The following is a 27,797-nucleotide window of genomic DNA, read 5'->3' on the forward strand; positions in this document are numbered from 1 at the left end:
GCTTTCGGTTGTAGTTTTGTTTCCGCCGTCATGGTGACCTGCACGCTTGCGGCAGTAATATAGTCATGAGCGATACCGTGATTTTTCAATCACAGTATGAATTGATATTGCAGAATTTCTGCTACGTAATTTAGTGGGTGAAAGTTGCTTTCAAGTTGCATTGGTGGATTATCCATGTTAGTAACATAGAGAAAAAAAGACAGAAAATGTATTTCGGTAGAAGAAAAGATGGCAATTCTGTGACATGTAGATTGGCATGCCGGAACACGTGCGCATTTAGCAAAAGATCTTGGAATCTCCGTGTCCACTTTGAACACGATAGTAAAAAACAGGTCAAGCATTGAACTCAATGCAAAGCAACCTGGCACTATGTGAAAAAAAACAAAAAGCAAAAACAAAATATTTAAAAAAGATTTTTTTTAAATAGATAAATGTATGTAATTGTAAATTCATTTATTTTCAGTTATTAAATTTTGTAATCTAGTATGTAGACTCGCATACTAGCAGTAAGTCATCTTTTAGTCTTTTTTTAATGTTTTTTAAAAAAAAATTTTTTTAATTTATTTTTTTTAATATTTTTACACTTTCCTGCTATTTACACTTTTTTCCCACCAGTTCCCTGAAAAGTGTAAAAAAGGGGTTTTACTGTATATAATTTACAGTCTAACCAAGTGAAAAAAAGTTCCAATGTTCAAATGCAAGATATATGCAAAACTTTTTGTCTTTTTTCATGAAGTAAAATCAGGGATGCGAGTAATACGCAAGGACAAGTTATATTCGAGTAAATACGGTAAGCGTTTCGCCGAGAAGTTGACATCCTTCTGCTGCTTCCCCTGCTCAGCTGACTTCTATGGTGAGCTACAATGCATAAATATTTTTCTCACTACCGTTTTTTTTTTCAAACCAACATCATTAAAATCAATTTAATAATACAATAATCAATTTTACACTAAATATTACTATAAATTTATATATAAATAAATATTATAAATAAAATAAAATATTATTTATAAAATTATAAATAAATATCTATATTATAAATTTATAAATAAATAAATTAAGTTAGATTAATTTTCTATTAATTTTCCCCTATTAAAAACTGCCTGGCACGTCAGCAAGTTGATTAGTAAATTTTTAGCATGCGCACATAAAAAGGTTCGCCACCACTGTTCTAGGCTATTGCCTATTAAAGTCTTCACATGCTATTGCGTCCCAATGCAACATGGTCAACCTGTTCTTTGGTGATCAGGTAAGTCTTCTGTATCATTACAATGGTTAATAGTCTGATACACAAAAACATCCTAGATTCTGAATGTTTTTAACCTGTTGAAAATAACACGTGGCTGCATTCCAACCTTGTGAAGTGCTATTACAGCTACATGGTCTTTATTATCTCAACAATGCATGTGTTCTCAGAGGTAAAAATACTATGGCCATAATAGGGATATGTTCGTACTTAAAGAAAATGAAAGACTTTCTTTTGAAAAAGAAAAGCTTTATTAAATAAAGTCAATATTACATACCAAACAAAGATAAAATCATGACATTTTAAAATACGAATCTAAAGTTGATAGTTTATGCTTTTTTTTCTCTTTCATTTAACAATTGCCTATATGGATTTATTGCATTTAACACTGATCACTTAACAATAACACTTCTTCCTAAATCAGGATCATTTTCACTGAAAAAATTTAAAACGTTTTCAATGTCATTCAAGCATCTTTTTTAATCTTTGGTTGCTAACACTTTTTCGGTAGAAATTCCACAAGTTTTTCCAAATCTTCCACTGAATCTTTTCCATCTTCTGCATTTAATAAATTTCTTACATCCTCTATGTCGACATTTTCGAAACCTATTTATTGAGCCATCTGGATAACTTCATTTCTAATCTCTTGAATGTTATTTTTCTCTTCTAGTACAACTTCTGGCCATAATTTGCACCAAACTCCATTTAAGTATTTCTGAGTGACTTCTTTCCAAGAGCTATTAATGTTTTCAATTGTGTCTTTTGAATGGTGCAGTTTTTCCAAAAAGTTTTAATCAACATTTTCTCTTTATCTTCTAGTTCAATTAAGTTGCTTAATGTACCATGAAAATAATAAACTTTAAATGTTGCTATTACTCCCTGATCCATCGGTTGAATCAGGGATGTTGTGTTTGCGGAAGACAACTTTGACAGGAATGCATGTGTCTGACGTATTAAAACCAGTAGGATGTCTCAGAGCGTTGTCCAACAACAAGAGCTTTTTCTTCAAAATTATTTCTTTGGCAATACTGTTTCACTTCTGGACAAAAATGGTTAACAAACCAATCAGTAAATAACTCCTTGGTAATCCACGCTTTTCTATTAGCTTTCCATATTACAGGTAAATTCGTTTTTATGTTACCTTTTAATGCCCTCGGAGTTTCCGAATGGTAAACTGATAACAATTTTAATTTAAAATTGCAAGAGGCATTTGATCCAAAGAGTAACATTAAACGGTCTTTGGCTGCTTTGAACCCAGCTGTGATTTTTCTTGAATAGAAATTAAGCTTTTTGATGGTAGCCGTTTCCAGGATAAACTGCTTTCGTCAACACTGAACATCAAATTTGGTGAAAATTTTTCACATTCAATTATTTCCTTTAGTTTTTCTGGAAACTTATTCGCAGCTTCAACACCTGTACTTGCAGCTCCTCCTGATAAGTTTATACTATGAATTGTGACCGTTTTTTAAATTTCTCAAACCAACTACGAGAAGCAGCAAAATTTTCTGATTTCTTCAGTTTATTTAGATTTCAGGTGATTCAACAAAAATAATGCTTTTTCTCGAATCACCATTTGAGTTAAAGGCATATGATGTTGTGACATATCATCTATCCACAAACTTAACATTTTCTCCATTTTTTCTAAAATTGGACTCCTTAAGCGAGTTAATTTTGCTGTTTTACTGAGCAGACTGTTTTATTTTTTCCAATTGACAAAGTATGGTTTTTAAAGTTGAACTGTGCTAATCCTAAACGATGTGCCACATCATATTTTCTTTCATCCCTTTCAACAAATTGTACAATATTTAATTTAGTTTCTAAAGAAATTGCTTTTCTTTTCCTTCATACTGACATTTTAACTAAATGGGTAGAAAAACAAAATATCAATTAATATTTACAAAATCTACAATAATGCTATCAGAGAGCAAATATCATTTATTGCAATGCACCACACTGAAACACACCCTACGAAGTGTAAGCAATGACTAAATTAATGCAGATAACGCATGAAACTGTTAAAACTGATGCACCCACGGCTTGGGAGTACGTGATGAGTCGGTGTCGTTCGCCAATCGGATGATTGCTGGGCGTTGAACTTAAAATTTTAATATTTTTACGTATAATGGGGCTTGAAATTGCGGACTTCATTATATCGAGGCTTCGTTACCAGAGGTAACTTTAATCGAGGTATACCTGTATAACAGGGCTTTTTTCTAAATATAATATAAGTTTACAGGAACTCTACCATCTCATCTCATAACACAAGAAAATCGAAACATACCAGGCCTTTAAAGCTCTCGTTCTTTTACTTTTGACAAATGGAAATAAAACATTAAAGTAAAGGTGATTAAAACACAATAGATTCCAAATTGGGCTCATCACACTGGTGTTGCCATCTTCACGAGCTCGTTCCTTACTCTTTGTGTCTGTTGCTAGATGTCTGCCTTTCAGGAACCATGAATTGACGTATGGTAAGGCTTGTAAAACAGGCAGAGGAGGTCCAACCAGTTGATGAACATCAGTGTACTCATGGTCTTCATTTGTAGAGAAGCTCTTGTTGGTGTGATAATCAGGTTCATCTGGGAAAAGCCACGCTCACATTCAGCAGCAGAAATGGGGATGCTATTGATAATGTTTATTAAATGCAACAGTGCAGCAGGCATTTTCTTCTTTGTCAGGAATTCACGAAAACCTCAACAACCTGCCATTCTGGAATTCTTAGCCTCTTACACAAACTCTCCACCTCAGTCTCACCGAAAGTAACATTCCTTTCAGCAGCATCTGGCCAACATTCTGAATACAACACTTTGTCCATTCTAGAATTTGCAGCTCTTCTGTAGATAGAAGACGATTTTCCATTTGTTGTTTCAAGCAGTCATAAAATTTCATAGGATTAAGATAACAATTCACATTTGTTGATCGACTGGTTACCGTCTTCTCCAAAGTCACTCTTTAAAGTTCAGATTTTCAACTGTTTGTACAGCTTCACGATAAAAAGGCACGCCATTGATTTTCCTGTCTTCAAATAGCCGAATCTGCCTTGATATACTGCTGAGCTTTGTAGAGTGTAATAACCCTTGCTTGCAGTTCAACACTAAGCTCTGACAATTCTTGGAGAGCATCACACATCAATCCAAGATCCAAAACAAAATCAACACCGGTTTTCTTCAAAAGGCCTTCATACATTACTCTTTCAGACTTATCTCTGTTTTCATCTTGTTTTGCTGCTGTAAAATGAGCAGCAAGTGCTTCATAATCTTTCCACACTGCGGAAACACTTTTAAAACTAGAAGTCACCCAACATGTACTTTCCAATTTTGAAGATTTCCTTGTAAATCTTCAGCTACTTTGCCTAGTTCTCTGACATTTTTGGGTGACTGGTGATAGAGACAGTAAAGTTTGTCAAGAAATGACTTGAAGTGGTTGATTTGTTCTGAGAAGTCTTTTTTTACAACATCACCAACAGAGAGCTCGAGTCTATGGTGGGCACAATGCCAAACCAAATTGTGTGGATAACGTTCCTTAATCAAAGCCACTGCTCCTTTTTTCATAACCGACATCACAGGCAATGGCAACAAGATTTTTCTTCAAATAATCATCATGAAACCCAATTCATTAAGGGTATTCATCAATCTATGGAAAAAACCTTGTGCCTTTCTAACTCTACAATGTCAATAAAAATATTTGTGTGTTGTTCCATATCAGGCGGCATTGTGCATACATATATTATTAATGATGACAACTGGCTAATAGTGGTGCTTTCGTCAATCAAAAGGGAAATCTCACAGTTTGACTCTATTATAAGGGGGACCGGAAAGTAATCAATTTTTTAAACTACATTTTTAATATAAATTTTATGAAAGAACAAATTAACATTATTCAATTAATAATCGCCATCGTTAATTATAACCTTAATCCAATGATCTACTAAGTTTAGAATTCTTTTTTAATAAAAGTTTTTCTTTGGAGGCAAAAAATGATATCAAACTCCTTTGGACATCATCTTGTGAACGGAAGGTTATATTTCTTATGCTGAGTTCTAAGGACCTGAATAAGTGATAGTCACTAGGGGCAATATCTGGCGAATGTGAAAGATGTGGTAGAAGTTCCCATCCTAACTGCCTAATTTTTTCTTGAGTCATTCTTGAAGAATGTGGTTTTGCATTATCTTGCTACAAAATTACTCCTTTTTTTTGATTGACAAGTGCAGGACGTTTGATTAACAATGCTTGATGTAGTCGCTCTAATTGTTCACAGTAGATGGCTGCTGTGATAGTCTATGTGATAGTAATGAATAATGCCATGACTATCCCACCAAACGCACAACAGAACCTTTTGTGGATGAAGTCATCTTTAGGTGTTGGAATTGGAGTTTGATTTGGAGAAAGCCACTGTTTTTTGCATTTAATATTCTTACACAGCACCCATTTTTCGTCACCAGTTATGACTTGTTCCAAAAAGGGGTCATTTTGTTGTCGGTTCAACAATGAATTGCAAATCGCCCGTCTTTGTTTTCTGACAGTTCATGCAGTACCCATACACCCTGTTTAAGAACTTTGCCACTCTTATGTAGTGCTCTTGGACATTGACCATGATGAATTAAGTTTCTCTGCTAATTCTTGTATGGTTTGTTTTGGATCTGATTCAACGAGATTCTTAAGAGCATCGTCATCCAGAGTAAGAGGTCTTTCAGATGAAGGACGATCAGAGAGATCAAAATTTTTTTCTGCAAATCTGCTAAACCATCGCTGACATTTGTTAACCTTCAATATGTCTCTATAAGTTGAGCAAATAATTTTGGCAGCCTTAGTAGCATTCTTTCCTTGGTGAAACAAAAACAGCATACAATAACGTAAATGCTGCTCTTCAACTTTAAAGTCCGTCGTATTAAAAAAATAATCTAAAATTTAAAAAAAAAACCAATTTTTTAAATAGAAAAGTAATGTTAATATTTAAATAAAAATCAAATTTAATAATTTATGTGTTGTTTAAGAAAAAACAATGGCTAAAAATGACCTATTAAAAATAATTGATTGCTTTCTGGTCCCCCCTTATATTTTTTTAAAAAGGATTTTTTTTTCATTTCAGTTCCAATATGATTTGTTATATTCATACAAGCATTTGTAGAATGTAGAATTCAACCCATGTCACTGCCATTCAATTCTTGCAGGTCAATTTCTGATTCAAAGTCACTGAAAGCCTTGGTTTTCAGTGACTTTGAATCAGAAATTGACTTATATGCTGTTCTGAAGATTCTACGAGTGACTTCTTTCTCATGTTCAAATGCTTTTGAAGAAGAAGCTACCTCCAGTTTTTGTTCTTTTGCAGATTCTATAATTTTAGCGTTAGCACTGGGTTGAACTGTTCTTATGATTGTGAATTTTTTTACGTTCAACTCATATTAAAAAGAGCCTACTATATTGGAAAATTTGAATATTTGCCCATAGTTTTGAAATATTCATACCTTGCTTATTCCTTTCTACTCCCAAACTTGAGACTTCCTTACATATTTTACAGCCAATGTTTTTATCCTCCACCAACAGCCATTCATTTTTGTTGCAAAAATCAGCTTTTGGTCTAGAGTCCAACAGTCAGCCAGATCTTCTTGATCGTCTTTACTCGTCATTTCGTTGTAGTCATTGTAGCAATCATGTGTTTTATCCCTCCAGTTTTTGAATCACTATCCATCGGGTCTGTTTGTGTCCCATCACTATCACTACACTTACTGAGCTTTAACTTTTTAGTTATGGAGCGGAAGAGAAAAATTGTGTTATTTTACTATTAGTCGTGTAAAACTGGTGAAACTTCCATGAAACACGTTAACCTCACTCACCCACGTAAAAGTGCGACTCTACTTGCATAGAGAACATCTGCTTGTATGCTTGTTCACATAGAATTTCCGCTTCTGGTAACTACCGTAACTTCCAGCCGACTATCGATTCTAATCGAAAATTTCGATCTTTGAGGTTTAGTGTCAACAACACAAGATGGCAGCACTAGATTAGATGAGCCAAAGATGACCCATGATTTATGTTATCAATGACCATAACTGAGAATTTAAAATGGAGGCAGTCCTAGTTTTGAAATACTTATAAAATATGCGTTTAGGGACCATTAAAGTCCTAAAAGTTTGCTGGAACACGTTCTGGACCGTTCCGGCTGAAAAAAAGCCCTGCCTGTATATAATTTATAGTCTAACCAAGTGAAAAAAATTTCCAACATCTTTCTCTAATCCACAGTAATTTAATAATAAGGTGTGACACCTTTTGGCAACTGGCATATGGAAATATGAGTTCTGCATTGCTTCAACCTTGGTATCACCTCTGGATCTGGCTCCCACTGAACAGACCTCAATAAAGGTCAAACTGGTCTGGGTAGTGACCCTTCCCATAATGCACAGCAATATACGTGTCTGCAATGAGATGTGCTTTGAATTATGGGATACTAAGGCAAGCAATATGAAGTCAGTCCACCTTTGCCACTAGCTTCCCCAGTCCTGAAGATACTTCAGGTGCAAACTTTGTTTGCTTACACTTGGATAAAGGATTAAACTAAATATATAATTTATGACAAATTATTGCATTTAATTCTAAAATGCATAGAAAAGATACGGAATATTTTTCTATTTGCATTTCATTTCAGAACTAAAAACAGTGAAAATAAAATTAACATAACATTACAAAGCACAGCAATGCATTTGTTAAACATATTACATAATGTTTAACAAATAAAAAAAATCAAAATACTCACTTCTGTACCTTTCTTCTCAGCCCGTTTGATTTTTCGTAGTTGCTATACATAAAAATTAAAACACATATACATATATAGAGAGAGATTTTTTGCAGTTGCTATTTGTAAAAATTAAAACATGTGTGCCCCAACATATATTCATGAGATAAGTTTCATATGTATGAATATTTATAAATTATAATACTGTAAGAACAAATGCATGCACACACAATATATACACACACAAACACACATGCAGATCATAATATATAAATTGAGGGTATCATAACATGATGAATGAGATCTATTTAAAGACTATATTATATTAAAGTAAATCCTTTTATTGAACATAACCTATTGTATTTGTTGATCAGAAAAATCTCAGCTGTTTTAGTCTTCTTTATTTCAGTAACACCTATTATGTCAATTTGGTACTTATTCAATTCTTTTGTTAGTTCCATTTGTTTTCCACTAATGCTTCTTATGTTGTGGTGCCAATCTTGAACTTTGCTGATGTTGAGTTGGGATATATGAAAGTCGTCTGGTGATTTTCTTTGTAGTGTGCCCTTTATTCAGCATTTATTTAATTGTGCATTAATGAACCAAACATCCATAATACCTCCGGACTTATAAGAATATGAGAAATAGCTAATCATTTCCCATTAACTGCCTTACTACAAACTCAATGAATTTCCTCGTATTCACTGAAACAGCTATCCTCATCTAGTTCTCCAAAAGTTATAAGTACCAATCATTCAGAAAACATCAACAAGTTCCATCTCTTTACCTAACTTCTAACTAACTACATATGGCACTAACTTACTATAGGTTCTCAATCTCATGTGTGGGACTGATGGAAAATGTTTAAGTTGTTCTTAACCATTTGCTAAGCAGTTTTAAGAGGAAAGTTCATATATTCTTGAGGCCAAAGCCTTTCTCTCTATTCCAAATACAGGCAGCCCCTGGGTTATGGATGAGATACATTCCAGAGAATGTCTTTAAGTCAGATTTGTATGTAACGTGGATCCCTGATGAACAGCGCATATACGGTAATAATAATACAATGTAATAATAATAATAATTATAATAGATGTGCTTTTCATCTAATAACACCCCTGTTTGTAATAATAAGTTACAGAAACTATTGTGCAAGGCTTTCAATTCAAACAAAGAAAACATAAACAGAAGGTAGGCTAACATTAATTGGAAGATGATGATGGAGATGGTACTGGATAGGATGGAGTGGGTGCTGGAGAATTAGGATTTGAATTAGGATCAGATTTTGATACTAGAGAGGATGGACCGGGTGCTGGAGAATCAGGATTCGATTCTGTTGCTGGAGGAGGAGAGGGAAGCTTACAACTGAAGCCAGTTTCTTGAAAAAGGTAAAAAGGTGCCTAGGGTTGTTTGCACAACCTTTTTCTTTTTTTCATCATAAATGACCTTGTAGCAGCTGATGTTCTCACTAATTGCACAGTAAACCTTTGTAAATTGCTCATTGCAAAATGTTGCTCCTCAAGCTTTGCAAATCCTGCTTCAGCAAGACAAACAGCTTCAGCTAATTCTTTTGTCATAAATTTTCTTGGCTCTGGATCTTCTAATTTGTGTTCTTGTGTTTCTATCAGCTGCTTCTCTATTTCCATAAGGTCTTCATTAGTTAATTCTTGTGAATGGGACTCTAGTAAGTCAATGGCATCATTTTCATTGATATCCAATTGCAATGCGTTGCCACTCTTCACCACAGCTTTTCTGGCTTTGCGATGTCTTCTTCTGTGAAGTCACAAAAATCATCACAGAATTGAGGACACAGTTTGTTCCAGACCCCCCTTTCATTCTTGATTACTTCACTTCCTCCCAAGAATAGGCAATGTTTTTGATGGCATCCGTTATAACTGTTCCGATAGTCAAGCGATTTAAGCCTAATGCTTTCCCAATGAATGATGGCATCTGGCCTCTTTCTAAATGCTTGATTATTTCTACTTTTGTTTCCATTGTAATCACCTTTCTCTTTGCTGCAGGCTCACTTGGATTTGCAGTGGACTTTCCCTTTGGACGTATGGTCATAAGGGCAATCACAAAATCGAATAAAAAAGTTATGATTAAAGTGATGCTGTGCATAAGCGACCATATAAACAATGAGACTAGCCGCTAGCGTAAAGATGCTGTGCCAACAAACCACTTACGGCATGTGGATTTGTTTACATGAGCAGAAGAAACTAGTACCCAAATTATTAATTTAATTATTAATTATCCTTACAGGAAGCCTTGGGAGCCCATTCGTAAAAACGGAATGCCATAAGTCAAGTCATCCTAACCCGGAGACTGCCTATATATGAATTTCTCGTAACATCTCCTTTTAATAAGTTAATCTGACAGATCAGCAGGAAGGTATAATAATATCCCATTCCATCTTTGTCAACATGCTATGAACATGAACAAGATCTGGAAGAACACAAAAGTGTTGTTACAGGTGTGTGATACTCTGATCCATAAATTTTATAAATATAGCAATACTGCTTTTATGGTCGATATATGGGTTCTACACTGATTTAATCTCAGTATCTTCTGGTCTGGTTTTCCCTGAAGAGACCTCAATAATGATTAAAACCAGTCTTGGTAGTGACCCTTTCCATAATGCATGGCAATATACACATCTAAAGTGAAAAGTGAATATACACATGTGAAGTGAAAAGCTGCTAGTCATGAAGATACTTTATGAGCAAACTTTATCATAATTTACTATTATAATACAAAAGTGCATGCATAAACTTGAAAACAAAATAATACGTAATTTACAGTGAACTTACCACTGTATTTTTCATATAGGAATATACAAAATACAGAATCCACCCAATTCTCTTTTTACAAAATTTCGAAATAACATGGTTTAGAAAACAAAAGCAATTCTATGTTTACACTGTATATTTTGATTTAACATGATTCAAATGGTGCTTATTTTTAAATTTTCTGTTTGAATTCAGCTCTGTTAAAAAGGGTATTTCCATTATAATTATCATTTCCTAGTAGGGTACATATGTACTTAAACTTGAATTTTGGGGACTCTCTCAATGTTTTAAATATCAGGGATTACTCTACGCAACAGAATGTAGACAAATGCCAAGTAGAACTTATATAGCGAAATCACAAAAAAAGTGCTGGTGGCTTTAAAGCAGCCAAGTATATCATGTGACTATTATTTTGCAGTAATGCTTCAGGATAATAGAACTATTGAAGAAAAGAAGAATACTGAAAGATACAGGAAAAGATTGTCTAGAATATAAAATTATTTGTAAACAACTGAGGCAGAATATCAAAGACGACTATAGCATATATAGAACAACAAAATTGGCAGAAGGAGCTAGGCTCCACAGTAGCCTATAAAAAGTAGAAAAAGAAATAAATCTAAAGCAACTACTACCATCAGTCTTCATAGACAATCAAGGAAACAGACACACAAACAGAGGTGAAATGGAAAAAATAGTAAAATCGTTTTATGAGAACCTTTACTCATCTAAAAAAGTAATCACAGCTCCAGTACAGACGAAAATTTGGAAAATCTGGAAATACCATCTGTCCTACCTGAAGAAATAAAAATGGCTATCCACCATATGAAAAATGACCGATCACCGGGAAATGACGGTATAAAATCTGATGAATTAAAAATGGGTAGACAAATACTCTTTAAAGCTCTAGCAGAAAGGTTTACCCTATATATACAATTAAGGAAAGTACCTACTGAATGGAAAACATCAAAGACCATCATTCTGCATAAAAAAGGTAATAAAGAAGACATCAGTAACTACAGACCTGTCTGTCTATTAGCACACATAAAATATTCGCCAGAATCATCCTAAACCAAATGCAAACCTCCATCAATGAAAATAGCTGCAAAGAACAGGCTGGTTTCAAAAAAGGCTTTTCAACAATAGGTCACATTCAAACTATTACTCAGCTAACAGAAAGATGCAGAGAATACCAGATCCCACTTTTTCTTTTTATAGATTTTAAAAAGACATTTGACACTGTTGAGCATAACACAGTATTCCAAGCTTTAATAGAACAAGGCATAGAAAAAGCATACATCCAAAATCATAAAAGATATCTATAAAGAAAGCACAACAAATATCATCCTTTTCAATCACCCAATTAAAATTAAATTAAGTAGAGGAGTACATCAGGGTGATGTCATCACCTAATCTCTTTGCATCTACTCTGGACAGCATCATCCGAAAAACTGACATGAAAGATGGAATAAACATTTATGGTGAAATATTAAATATCCTATTATTCGCCGATGATGTGGTATTAATATCTCACTCACCCAAACTCTTAGAATCAATGCTGAATAACATAAGCCAAAACTGCCAAAAAAATTGGATTGGAAATACACCCTGACAAAACAAGTTGGATAAAAAACAAATACTGTAAAGATCATACAATCACTCTAGAATCTCACACCATCGAAAAAGTTGAAGAATACATCTACTTCGGCCAGTCCATAAAAATGAATAATGATATATCAAATGAAATAGCAAGGAGAAAAAGAGCTGCTTGGATAGCCTTCAACGGGGGGGGAGAGAGGAAACAAAAGAAAAAAAAATCAACATTCACCAACCAAAACATAGATATAGAAATAAGAGCCCACCTTTTAAATAGTCACATCTTACCAGCATTAACTTATGGCAGTGAAACATGGAACACAATTTTAAAAGAAGAACAAAGCTTTATAGCAACTCAATGTGCAATAGAAAGAAGAATGTGCAATATAAACAAAATAGACCACATAAGACACACAGTAATCAGGAAGAAGTCTGGACTCACAGATATAATAAAAACAATCTACAACAGCAAAAGAAGATGGGCAGGACATCTCGCCAGAATGAGAGACAACAGATGGACAGTCAGAGTTACAAACTGGTATCCGAGAGATACCAAAAGGAAACCTGGAGGACCAGCCTTAAGGTGGGAAGACCCAATGATTAAGAAAGTTGGAAGAAAATAGAGAAGAAAGGCCCAAGACAGGAATAGCTGGACTCTTTACGACCTGCAGTCATGGAGAAATCCTGACTGAAACCACAGGTCCATCAAGGTAATGGATTCAGGAGATCGTATACGAGTATTAAAGCCATTACTCATTAATCAATCCCTAGGATCATGGGCATGAAAGGTGTGGATTTTAAAACACATTACCAGTGCACTGGAAGGCAAATAAAAAAGGTTGGGTTACAAAATAAATTTTTAATGAATGGTTCCATCAATGTTTTGTTCCAAAAGTTAAACACTATTTGATGGAAAAAAATCTAGACTTTAAAGTTTTATTGATTATAGGCAATGTACCTGTCCATCCTAGTTTAGAACACCTGAATGTGGAATTTTGTTTTCTGCCACCTAATACAACATCCTTAATACAACCACAATGTGATCGCTACCTTCAAAACTTACTACATAAGAAGAACATTCTAATACATTTTGGATAAACTAGATAAGGATAATTTACTGACAGTTATTGATGTGAGGAAGAAATTTTCTATTTTGAATTGCATCAAACTTGCTAAGTTGGCATGATCAGAATTGAAACCATCAACTTAAAATGCATGCTGGAAAGCTACCTGGCCAGAATATGTGAAAAAGAAAAACCCTGTACCTTTGCATACAACTGAATATCCCAATATCATCAGATTAGCACATGCAGTTGGCAGAGAAGGATTTGATGATTTTTCGTCTGCAGATATTGAAGAATTGATGGTTGACAAGGCTGTTGGTGATGATGAATAATAGAAGCTGTCCTTGATCTTCATCACTTCATCATCACTTTGAGAATCAAAGTGATGATGAAGAGTTTCCACTCACTGCAGGATTAATTAAAGAAGAGCTTTAAATGGCTAGTAAAATTGCAGTCATTTTCTTACATGATCCAAATACTGAACGAGCTGAACAATTTAAACGTGAACTGAAGTCATGTATGGTGCAATATGAAGAATTATACAAAGATCTAGTCAAAACAGGATTTCAACAATTAATTACGAAGTTGGTGGTAAAAAAAAAAAAAAAAAAAATCAACCTTCAGAATTATTGGATTTAGTTCCTTTTACTGAAGAAAACGTTTCGCCATTACAGTATGAACAGGATGGCCAAAGTGTTGTGTTTCAAGTGATGGAAGTGATTTAATTCCAGTCTCACACAAAAGAATGCAGTTACTGTCAAAAAATGACTGAATAAAATTTAACTAATAACCATATGAACGGGTGTATTTGGACCTTTTCGAATTTGTTTTATTAGTGGTACACTATTTTCTTTAAGAGATGCATACATATACATATATATATATGTTAAAGATTACAAGCTACTTTAAACTTGGTTTTACTCCATTTCCCAAATAAGCAAACAGAAAAATAAGTCAAGTTTGTGCCTGCACGTATTGCAAGTCTAGCTGACCCTCAAAGTAGTGCAAGTCAAGGCAACTCATGGTAAAGGTAGGATAAGCTCTGATCACTACTCTTAATATTTACCCTTATTGCACAGCCCATCTCCTTGAGGAGATGTATGATGCTATGTATTAAAGGCAAGGGGCCACTACCCAGACCAGTTTCGACCTTAATTGAGGTCTCATCAGTGGGAGCCAGGCTAGAAATACCAAGATTTTAGTAATACAGAGCTTATAAGTATTTTACGAGAACAAGTTACCATAAGGTGTTTTAACATTATTAAATAAAAATCTCAGGATGAGATATAAATGTAGAAAGTATTTTACCTTGGGTATAATAAACGTTAAAGATGCCAAGCTATTTTAAACCTGGTTTTACTCCATTTCCCATTCTACCTTTACCATGAGTTGCCTAGTCTTGCACTACTTTGAGGGTCAGTTAGACTTGCAATACATGCAGGTGCAAACTTGACTTATTTGTCTGTTTGCTCACTTGGGAAATGGAGTAAACCAAGTTTACTTTAAAATATTGTTTTAAAGTAAAAATTTAAACTTTTAACAAATTTAAACTCTGATGAGACCTCAATCAAGGTCGAAACTGGTCTGGGTAGTGGCCCCTTGCCTTTAATACATAGCATCATACATCTCCTCAAGGAGATGGGCTGTGCATTAAGGGTGAATATTAAGAATAGTGATCAGAGCTTATTCTACCTTTACCATGAGTTGCCTTGACTTGCACTACTCTGAGGGTCAGCTAGACTTGCAATTTAAACTAGTATTTAAACAATTTGAACTAGTATTAGAGAACAAGATCTTAGAACAGGTGAATTCATTTAACTACCTAGGATGTATGATCACTTATGAAAATGAAAAAGATATAAACATAAAAATTGCAAAATATTTAAAAATAACAGGAGTAATTAACTCTATATTTAAACCAAACCTAGTTCAAAAACAAACCAGGCTAAAAGTATACAATACATTAGCTCTACCGGTCTTAATGTATGGAAGCGAAATCTGGACAATAAAACAAAAAGACAAACAAAGATTAACAACAGCAGAAATGAAGTTTATGAGAAAAAGTGCAAAGTATACCCTATTCGATCACAAAAGAAACGAAGATATTATGAAAGAATTAAACCAAGAACCAGTAATTGAAAAAATTAAAAAATATAAACATAGATGGATGGAACACGTTCAAAGAATGAAAACAGAAAGATTACCAAAACAAGCCTTAAAGTACAAGCCATTAGGAAAAAGAAAACCAGGACGTCCTCTTAAACGATTCAACGATGACTTCTAAGGCCGGAACAGGCCATACTAGGCCTAAATCCTTGATACGTATGATGATGATGATGATGACAAATTTAAACAATATTTTAAACACATTTAAAATATTGTTTTAAACTTGGTTTAAAACAATATTTTAAACCAAGCTTAAAATAGCTTGGCATCTTTAACATTTATTATACCCAAGGTAAAATACTTTCTACATTTATATCTCATCCTGAGATTTTTATTTAATAAGGTTAAAACACCTTATGGAAACTTGTTCTGGTAAAATACTTATAAGCTCTGTATTACTAAATTCTTGGTATTTCTAGCCTGGTTCCCACTGATGAGACCTCAATCAAGGTCGAAACCGGTCTGGGTAGTGGCCCCTTGCCTTTAATACATAGCATCATACATCTCCTCAAGGAGATGGGCTGTGCATTAAGGGTGAATATTAAGAATAGTGATCAGAGCTTATTCTACCTTTACCATGAGTTGCCTTGACTTGCACTACTCTGAGGGTCAGCTAGACTTGCAATACGTGCAGGCGCAAACTTGACTTATTTGTCTGTTTGCTTATTTGGGAAATGGAGTAAAACCAAGCTATAAAATAGTATGGCATCTTTAACATTTATTATACCCAAGGTAAAATACTTTCTACATATATATATATATATATATATATATATATATATATATATATATATATATATATATATGTTTTGTTTAAAAATAACTTATTGTTCGTATTGGGTTATCACATCTGGAACCATTATTCTATTTTTTTATATGCACTGTATCCTTTTTTTACACCGTTTTCATTTACACAATTTTTTTCTGGAACCAATCCACCGTGTAAATGGAGAATTGGGTGTATTACAAAAAAAATTTATAATGCAAGAAATAAAAGTTAAACAATATTGGGCTATATATATATATTATTAAGAAAGCTGAACTACTTACCATATTCCTAAAACTAACACTCAGCTGTCTGGTTACTTGGTGATATTCCATTGTTCCCATATTGTTCAAGATTTCACCACTGGCATCTCTGATAATAAATTTGAACAAACAGGATTATTTTCAGAAGAAATGGAGGTAATATTTTAATTACTTTACATGAAAAATGCAGAAGAATATAAAGTGAAAATTACTGATATACACTGCATAATAAAAACTAAACACTAAAAGGATTTAAAAAAAAAAAAAGAATCGAATGATCAAGATTAAATTTTTCTTGTATGATAAAATTATGATTTACAGTTGCTCTCATTATAAGAAATTCACTCTATGACAAACTATTGAAAAGATCTGACCAAAGTCCCATCAGCACAATTCCATGATAAAAGAAATTCACGAAACCAAACAATTCATCATAAACTATCCAGTGGTCCCAAAGAGTTAGTTAGCTATGGTAGCAGCTGACTGCTTGTCCGTGCAGCTTTGCGCTTCGCAACCATATACCCGGAGAAGGAGTGTCCTAGGTTCGATTCCCGTCGATGACGTGAGGAACTTAAGGATCTTCCTCAGCCATAAGCAAGTTAGCTGGTCTTGGGCGTGGACAGCGGGATTTTTTCTGCCAGTTTATCTGGGGTTTTTCATCCCACAAGCAGGCAAATCGACCTTGTGAACACACATGGAATACAGCCAGGAATACTGACCCAGCCACAGGCCTGATTCATCAGCCTGCACCGGTTCCCAGATAAAATTTGGGTGACTAGATGGTGCCATATCCCCCCTCCCATAAAAATAAGGGGGACTCACGGCTACTGTACCATCACACGGTAAGGAAGGAAGGAAGTTGACTGCTTTATCCTTCTAACATGAAGAGATTGGAAACACAGTCTAAATGAATAACATTATTAACACATTCCACTTGTATCAACAATTAATTAGAACATTAGACTAATGCATAGATAATAGATATACTGATGGCATAAGCTGTGCGCTGGGAGGGGAAGGCTTTACAGATTTTTTTTTTATGTTCATAGAATAAAACGTGCTGAATAAGTGCATAAAATTCTGATGCTTAAGCATTACATATATATATGTTAAAATAAATTATCTTATATAACCTAAATAATGCAATATATTTAGAATATTGTTCAAGAAATAAGCAGCTTACATGCAGGTCAATGTTATAAGCACATGTTTTTCTTCAGATAATATATTTTCTGGCAAAAAGGTGAAAGTACAAATGGTGTAATTGTGTAGAATATACAGTTTATACCAGTTTGCAGTTGGTACATTGTAGCAAGTGATTTAAATATTTCATGTAAAAGTATGCTGATTATAGGAGCAGCAGAGGGATAATTTGTTATAGTGGATAGTTTGCTATAGCAAACTATTCCTGTGCTGCTTCCTATAATCAGCATACTTCCAAATAAAATATCCAAGTAACTTGCTACAATACTACCACTGCAAATTGGTATAAACTGCATATTCGACACAATTATACCTTGCAATTTTGTTAGAAAATGTACTATCAGAAGAAAAACCGCTAGCCTCCATAGCTCAGTCGGTATAGATGAAGCCCTTTGGTCAGAAAAAATATCTATAATCGTCTTAGTATACGTAATCCACATAGTGATGAAGATAACTCAAACCCAAAAGCCTACTTCTCCTTACCGTATATAAGTTCTCTTTCTCCTAAACTAGAGAAAATCCTGAAGAAATTTAATGTTAAAACATATTTCTCCACCTTTCCAAAACTCCGATCTTACCTCAGTCAACCTGAAGTAAAACACAACCTTCTTCAGTTCCCAGGAGTATACAAAATCATTTGCAGTTGGGGCAAACCATATTATGGCCAGACAGAAAAGTTCATCTCACTGGGCCTAGAAGAACACCAACGTGACCTTTCTTATAACAGAGTCCATGCTAGTGTCCTATCAAGGCACGTTTTATTCTCGGCCGATACCAACATTGAAGGACAACAACATCAAATAAAACTGGAGCTCTCAACTTCAAACATCCATAAATGCTTAATTTAAATTATACATATTTGTTCATAAAATACTTAAAAAAGAGACTTTTTGTGGTTATGAGACCATAGGTACTTTAATTAATATGAAGCATCTCAACACATGCACACGTTGTCACACATAGTTTCAAACTTAACTGCCTAACAGTTAGCAACGTTTCTGTATTCTCTCATATTTGTTGTGTGTGTACCGTTCAGCCTTGACAAAGCTAGACAGTCGCTAGCGAAACTAGTAGGCGGGATTATATTAATAAAATACCTATGGTCTCATAACCACAAAAAGTCTCATTTAATCCATAATTGCTCTGATGAATTAGAAAGACGTATCTTGGAATCTAAAGAAATAGATCTCAAATCGATCTGCCCATCTAAACAGCAATCTCAGTTACAGCTTGCCCAATTCAAACAGCGTTGTAATCCAGTTTTGGCGCACTCGTGTCATTCAGGTGCACAGTGCTTCAAGCCAGAACTAAAGCTCGGGCTCAATTTCAAACACAATTATTACTTGTTTTAAACTCTGTTTTTGTCTAAAGTACAATATATTTTTAAGATGTTGTTTTCTCCATGGAACTGTATTCACCTGACGAAGTCGGCATTTCCGATGAAACTAGTTGTGAAACCTTATTAAATCTGTTATATTTTTTTCCCCGGGGCAGAGCTGACTACTACTGGGTGCGTCCCCAGGTGGCGGATCGGGGAACAGCCTTCAGATATGGAGGTTAGCTGCGATATAAGCAGAGCAATCTGGCGAATAAGCAGCCGTGGACCAACAGCGACTGAGCTATCAGGGCGTGGTGGAGCAGAAGTGGCAACTCTGTCTCACTTAAAACCTCACAAAGCCCAATGACAACTCGGTGACATGGCGAGTAGTGCCGCCATTAAATAAATACCTGCTGGGGTCACTGCCACTGACATTGGGAAGCAGCATTGTCAGTACTGACACAAGGTTGAAGTCAAATGATGACGGAAAAGCTTGTGATCAGAGATTTGCAGATGGCAATATGATTATATTGTGTACGTCTGTAATACTGCGGAGCAGAAAGCAAATGGAGAAACTACTGCTCTACCTTATCTCCAGAACAACCACCATGGCGAGCAAACCCTTACAATTGGCCCCAAGTTCCCGGCGTCCCTTAAATGGGACAGGGGTGCGAAGAATCTCCGGGGTCAAAATGGTGTCCACTTTTAAAATTGCAACTTGGAATGTCAGAACTCTGTATGAAGCTGGCAAATTAAGAAATGCCACAAGAGAAATGAAGAGGCTGGGCATCCAGATTTTGGGAATTTGCAAGATAAGATGGCCAGGATCTGGAAAGTGTCAACAAGATAATATGACAATGTATTACTCTGGGAATGATGAGAACAAACATCGACATGGTGTAGCTGTAATAGTAGATGAAGAAATCAATAAATCAGTAATAAATTGGATTCCATTTTCTGAAAGGATAATGCTGTTACAACTTAAGGGAAACCCCGTTAACATAAATATCATCCAAGCTTATGCACCCACAGCTGACAAAAGTGAAGAAGATGTTGAAGAGTTTTATGAACACCTAAAAGAGATTAAAAACCTAACAAAGAAACATGATATAAACATAGTGATGGGTGACTTCAATGCAAAAGTGGGAAGAGGGGGTGATGGAGAAATTGTTGGCGAACATGGCTTAGGCACCAGAAATGACAGAGGAGATCGCCTAATCCAATTCTGTCAGGAAGAAGATCTAACAATAGCAAATACCTGGTTTAAACTTCCACCCAGAAGACTGTACACTTGGAAATCACCTCAAGATAACCAACATAATATTGTCAGAAATCAAATTGATTATATACTGATAAATAAAAGATTCCACAGTAGTATAAAGAGTGCAAAGACTTATCCTGGAGCAGATATCTCATCAGACCACAATCCCATAGGTGCAGAAGTACGTCTTAGATTAAAATCAGCTAAAAAATCACAAAAGAAGAAAAAGAAAATTGATGTAGAAAAACTGAAAGACCCGAACATAAATAAAAGTGCCAAGACACAGCTTAACCTGCGATTACAACAGATTAACATAGAAGAAAATAAAAGTGTGGAATCTCTTTGGAATAGCTTAAAGAATGCCATTGTAACAACAAGTATTGAAGAATTAGGTTATGTGAATAATATAAAACAACAGGAATGGATGACAGATGAGATTCTTTCTCTTATTGATATAAGAAGAATGTATAAAAACAAAGACCTAGCCAGGTATACAGAAACACATAACATCATCAAGAAAAAAATAAAAGAAGCCAAGGAAAATTGGATGAAAAATTTATTTACTGAAATTGAACTGCTTCAGAAACAACATGATAATTTCAATCTGTATAAGAAAATCAACGAAATTTCCGGAAAACTGAGGAAAAAGCAAATAGTGTCTCTAAGAGACGAAAATGGAAAAATAGTTCTAGAAGAAGAGAATAAAGCACAGATTTGGATAAAATATGTAACAGAACTTTTCAATGATACTAGACAGAAGCCTATAAATATAAAAGATAACATTCAAGGACCAGCAATCATGAAATGCAAAATAGAGAATGCTATACAAACAAGTAAAACAGGAAAAGCCAGTGGACCAGATGGTGTGCGAACAGAATTTTTAAAATTAATTGAACCAGATAACATCAAACTTCTTGAAAAACTATTTAATAAAATATATGAAAGTGATGAATTTCCATCAGATTGGCTCAAATCTACATTTATCACTATCCCAAAGAAACCCAAAGCGAATTCCTGTGGTGACTTCAGACTTATTAGTCTAATGAGCCAAACATTAAAAATATTTTTGAAAGTAATTCAGAATCGCATTTATAGAAAAAGTGAAGAAACTCTAAGTGAAACACAATTCGGCTTTCGGAATGGTTTTGGTACTAGAGAGGCCCTTTTCTGTACCCAAATATTGATACATATTTGGGTACAGAAAATATGTATCAATATTTGGTACATTTTTTTATATAAGTGAATCTTATAGTTGGCTGAAAGCAAAACCAGCCGTAGTAATAAAAAGGAAATTATTGCCGTAATCGGATAATTAGAGAACTGGATATTCGACGAAGAATTCTGAATAAATCCAGTCAGTCTACAATTACGACTTATTTCTATGCTACCAAAAAAAGGAATTGTACGGGGTTAAACTAGTTGATGAAAGAAAAATAAGAATAATTAATGTACCTTATAGTTGTTATCTGGAGTTTTAGAAGCGCGATTAGTAATGTTTTAGTTATTTAGTGTTTTGCAAGTGTGATAAATACAATTTGAAAGTGTGTTCACAAAATATTGGAAGTACCGAAGATTATTTCTGGTAAGGACAGTCATATTAGTTTATTTCAGTGTATGAAGATTTAAGTATTAGTTCCGTTGCGCTGTTTCTAACATTAACTGTAGCTTACCATCGAGGCTGAGAGTTGAAAATATAGACATTGAAGTGATATCTACCGTGGTTAGTGCCTGTTATGAGTTAATCGTAGAATGTAGCTGAGAGACACAAGGAAACTGTTTAAATAAGAATTTCTATTGTAATAAGTTGAGTATAGGAACTTTGTGATTCTGAAACTGTGAAATTGTATGTGAAAGTTTGGAAGATTGATTTATTGTGAATGACTTGACCTGATGTACTAGCTTGACTGAGTTATCATATTTAAAAGTGGAATACATGTATTTTGTTATATAACCATATATTAAATGTTTTGTTTGTTAATTTAAATATTGTGTTTGCCTGAATTTCTTTTTACTGCACCGTTCACAAAAATTCGGATCTAGCGGGAATCCCAGAAGGAAAGAAAATAAATACCATCGGCCTGAATGAGTGAAAAGACTGCTAACTAATTTTGAATTAATCTTACTAATTCATATAGACTTATCTAAGGATAGAGTGGCGCAGTATAATAGAAATTTCTCTACCCTTAGATCAGTGATTAATTTGCAATTAGTTTTCCTTTATTTTATGAAAGTGACTTTTAGCAAGATGGCGGATTTAGAACATAACATGAAAATAGAACGTCACGACAAATGGCGCAGTCGGCAGGATGTGATTTAATTGATAGAAAGTAATTTAACAGCTGTAGATTAACAGATTTAATTTAACTTGGTAATAATAATTGTGAAATTGCTCCCTGAAAATTTAAAAGGTAAATTGAATAGATCACAATGAACTGGTTGTAATCAGAAATCAGGCAAAGATAAAGTTTTTTTTTTGAAATTAAAGGATTATATTATTTGAATTGACGCTCCAATTATCACAATGGCTGTTACTTCCAATTCAGAGATGGAAAACAGTGAATTTTTTAAAAGTATGAATCCCCAACAAGTAATTCCCCAATTTTCAGGAGAAGACTCTGATGATGTATTATCTTTTTTTACTTATGTTGAGAAACTCAGAGAAACAGCAGGTTGGACAGACTTTCAATTGTTGGTGCTACTTAGAAACAAACTAACTGGTAAAGCTAAGACATATTTTTTTTCATCTCCTATACTTAAGGAAACATTTGAATACAAGAAGTTTAAGGAAGTCTTGCTATCTCAATTTTGTAAACGGAGGAGTGTTGGACCAAATTTGTGGAAACTACAGAGGATTATACAAAAGGACAAAGAATGTGTTGGTGACTTCTACAATCGATTACTAACTCTCTATGAAAGTTTAAATGTATCCAATGAAGACACACCTCATTTGGATTGGGCAGTTTATCAACAATTTAGACAAGGTGTCAGACAAGAACTGAGGGAGACAGCCTATAAGAAGAAGATAACCTCACTAGAGGAATGTCTTATAGCTGTCAAGGAAAAGGAACAGATGATTGGAGACCTTTGCCTTTCATCCAATATTGGCCTTGTAAACATAGTAGAAACAACTGATTGTTCCATAGGAGTAAATAAATCCTCAAAAGAGAGCAGAAAGAAAGAAGATGAAAGGAAAATCATTAGAGAGAATCCTATTGATCAAAACTGTATGTCCGACATGAAAGAACAAACCAACAAGAAATTATTCAAGGAAGTAAAAGACATTGTTCACCAGGAAGTAGAAAAATTGCAACAGCCAATGAAGAATAAATTAGATGAAGTAATAAAAAAATTGACAGAAATGACTGTAGGATTTCAAGAAAATTTCAATCCCACAGCAGAACATATTAGTAAAGTTGTCAAACTGGAGGTTGAGAAGCAAAATAAACCAATATTGGCTAAATTGGATAGAGTAGTGGAAGCCCTGGAGAATGTTCGACAGCAAATTCCCATTGATCCTCAAGCTCAGACAAGGAGAAAATTTCTCAGAGATGATGGAGATCCTCCCAAATGTTTTAATTGCAACAAGATTGGTCACATCGCTAGGAATTGCTACTTTAATAAAAGAAACTACTCTAACAGCAGAAGAAACTCTAATTTTGGACATATTTCTAACAGAACATATAATAAAGCTCAAAATTTCCCTAGATCAAGAGAGTTAATGATGAAGGTTACAGGATGTGTCAAAGGTCATAATTGTAACATTCTATTTGACACAGGTTGTAATGCCTCAATCATCAGTAAGCATTATTTCCTTAAGTTAAAAGATAGATTATGGAAGGATGTCACCAATTTATGGAGACCTGTAAGAATTTCCACTCTTTCTAATTCGAGATCTACAGCATATGAAAAAGTTCGTGCACAAATTTATATACCTGACATCAACCTCTGTGTATATCAAGATCTATTGATAGTCCCTTTCTCTCCTAGCTTAAATGCTCACATAATATTAGGAACAAATTTTATGGAGAAGCATCACTTCTCTTGTGACTTTTCCACAGGTCAAATATCCATATTGAATAGAAGAATACGTGTTAAAAAAAACTATAACTCTGAGTGCACAGGAACAAGGCAACTAACAAGAAGATTTTGTGTGCCTAATCAAGAAGAACAACCTGATAAGATGCAATCATCTATAGACAAAAAAGCTGTGAAAAATACTGATTTAAGCTCTACTATACTTGATCAGCCTGTTATTCAACTTGACACTGACTTGACATCAAAACTTCAAGTATCTGATTCTGAGCAAGAGATTTGTACTGAGAATCAATTACCAGCTGAGATTAATTTTACTGAGATATCAGCTTTCCATATCAGAACTAAGAATATGAGAAGAGGAGACAATTATAAGGACTTAAATAATTACAGAAGGAAAACCACAAGAATCAGTCACCAAAATAGAAGTTATACTACAGTCAAATGTAATGACAGTAAGAATCTAAGTAAAGACCGAGAAGTTGTAGAAGATAGTACATGCGTTGTAGAAAACACAGGACGGAGTTTCATCCAAACAAGGTATAACCTAAGACTCCCCCCCCCCCCCCAAAAGGAGAGTAGTAGAAATCTGATTCCACCACCTAAAGGTTTAGAGTGAAAAATTTTTCTTTAAGGAAAAATTTTTCAGAGGAAGAGTAAGCCTTTGTTGGATTCTAATTATGTAGAAAATAGAATAAATGTTGTTTGATTCAGAATCCAACATGATTTTCCGTCATAAGAACTATATTTGTAGATATTATTTAATGTAAATAACATAAATTATAATTGATATTATATAACTACCTTAATTATGTCAAATATTTAATTGCTTAATCAAAGAAATGTGTTAATGGTAAATAGATTCTGTATTAAATGTTATTAAGCTGTTTTATTTATTGTTATGTCAATATTGTAAGAACTTATATTTGTAGTTTAACTGCGCATTTATTGAAATGCGATCATTCTATTTATTCCTTTTGTGAAAGCTTAATGTTATGTAATAACTCAATGTAGTTGTATAGCGTAATGTAACATTCGCGAGAATGTTTACGTCTATCGGTTGTCATGGAGACGCGTGAAAATAAACGGGCGCGTGTGAAGGGAGCGTTTGTGGAGAAGAGAGAAAATAGATACGTAGTTGTAAAAGGGAGTCGGAACGGAACTTTGGAACTATAAGGTAGCAAGGAAGTAAACTAAAGAAGTAGATGTAATTAAAAGGTTCTTAGGGAAGAATTGAGTAGATATTTTTTTTATATAAGTGAATCTTATAGTTGGCTGAAAGCAAAACCAGCCGTAGTAATAAAAAGGAAATTATTGCCGTAATCGGATAATTAGAGAACTGGATATTCGACGAAGAATTCTGAATAAATCCAGTCAGTCTACAATTACGACTTATTTCTATGCTACCAAAAAAAGGAATTGTACGGGGTTAAACTAGTTGATGAATGAAAAATAAGAATAATTAATGTACCTTATAGTTGTTATCTGGAGTTTTAGAAGCGCGATTAGTAATGTTTTAGTTATTTAGTGTTTTGCAAGTGTGATAAATACAATTTGAAAGTGTGTTCACAAAATATTGGAAGTACCGAAGATTATTTCTGGTAAGGACAGTCATATTAGTTTATTTCAGTGTATGAAGATTTAAGTATTAGTTCCGTTGCGCTGTTTCTAACATTAACTGTAGCTTACCATCGAGGCTGAGAGTTGAAAATATAGACATTGAAGTGATATCTACCGTGGTTAGTGCCTGTTATGAGTTAATCGTAGAATGTAGCTGAGAGACACAAGGAAACTGTTTAAATAAGAATTTCTATTGTAATAAGTTGAGTATAGGAACTTTGTGATTCTGAAACTGTGAAATTGTATGTGAAAGTTTGGAAGATTGATTTATTGTGAATGACTTGACCTGATGTACTAGCTTGACTGAGTTATCATATTTAAAAGTGGAATACATGTATTTTGTTATATAACCATATATTAAATGTTTTGTTTGTTAATTTAAATATTGTGTTTGCCTGAATTTCTTTTTACTGCACCGTTCACAAAAATTCGGATCTAGCGGGAATCCCAGAAGGAAAGAAAATAAATACCATCGGCCTGAATGAGTGAAAAGACTGCTAACTAATTTTGAATTAATCTTACTAATTCATATAGACTTATCTAAGGATAGAGTGGCGCAGTATAATAGAAATTTCTCTACCCTTAGATCAGTGATTAATTTGCAATTAGTTTTCCTTTATTTTATGAAAGTGACTTTTAGCAAGATGGCGGATTTAGAACATAACATGAAAATAGAACGTCACGACAGTATGTCTTTATGTTTATAGAAGGAATTCATTATTTTTAGGTTATTATAAACTACAAAGTCAATCAATTTTTTACCATTTCTGTTTAGAGTGTGTTCTCCATGTATTCCTATATTATTATTAATTTTTGTTTCCAATTCTTGCATTTAAGTCTCCTGCAAAAATTATGTAATCATTTTTATTTATTTTATTATATATGTTTTGTAGCTGATTATAAAAATTAATATTATCCTGTTCTCTTCCTTCTTCTGGGGCATATAAACCAATTATTGTTAAATAGCCTCTATCTATTTTTATTCTAGCTTCTATTATTCTTTCATTCCATAATTTATAATGTTTTAACTGTTTTGAAAGGGAGTTATGAATCCAAATCATGACTCCTGCTTGTGCTCTTTGGTCTCTGTCGACTCCACTGTATATCACATTAAAATTTTCAGTTCTCATAGTTCCTTTTAATTTCTTTTTTGTTTCAGTGATTACTGCTATTTTAAAATTTCTTTCATTTAATAACTGGTCTAATTCTATTTCTTTATATGCTATTCCTCTTACATTCCAGTTTGCTATGTGTATTATATTTTGTCATTTCCATTTTCGTTTTCCCTTTTCCATTCCAGGGTCGTTTCCCATAGATTCAATCCGATTGTCTTTTTCTGTCAGCTTACAAGTATGGTTATGTTCTCCATGTCAGGGGACTAGCCTGACGATGGAATAGTTCATTGGTAGGGCTGCTACCTTAAGGCTTCTGAACTCGCCTTCTTCCGAATTTAAACCCATAGCATGAATAGGGTATATTGAAGGGGAAAGGGTAGATTATAGAAGAAATATAGTAAGGTTTATAGAGAGGACATAGTTGTAAGGCCAGAAATGAAAAGACCCCATGGCCCTCGAGTACTCTAATAGCACAAGGGTCATAAAGTAAGAAGAGTTGGCTGATAAGGCCTTATAGGAAAGATTAAAGTAAGTGGGTCTTCCTCAAAGTTGAAGAAGGAGAGGATAGATCCAGCTAGGAGTCCATGGGAGTGTAGCTTCCCTTACAATCAAGATGATTGCCCCTTATGGCCCTG

At 34.1% G+C, this 27,797-nt stretch overlaps 1 protein-coding gene across 5 annotated transcripts in view; it reads right to left on the bottom strand.

The window, feature by feature from the left end:
* The window catches only part of Stat92E (Signal transducer and transcription activator Stat92E), a 477,065-nt gene that overhangs the window by 208,091 nt on the left and 241,177 nt on the right, over positions 1–27,797 (bottom strand). For all 5 annotated transcript variants that reach the window (XM_090412268.1, XM_090412269.1, XM_090412266.1 and 2 more), the window contains 2 exons: positions 16,635–16,722; positions 7,997–8,038 (listed from right to left, as the gene is read on the bottom strand). In XM_090412268.1, the coding sequence (XP_090268394.1) occupies positions 7,997–8,038; positions 16,635–16,722 (130 nt within the window). The remainder of the gene's footprint in view (positions 1–7,996; positions 8,039–16,634; positions 16,723–27,797) is intronic.

The sequence above is a fragment of the Typopeltis vanoorti genome, chromosome 22, assembly GCF_054136105.1.
Source record: "Typopeltis vanoorti isolate ZY-2024b chromosome 22, IOZ_Tvanoo_1.0, whole genome shotgun sequence".
Taxonomy (NCBI): Eukaryota; Metazoa; Arthropoda; class Arachnida; order Uropygi; family Thelyphonidae; genus Typopeltis; species Typopeltis vanoorti.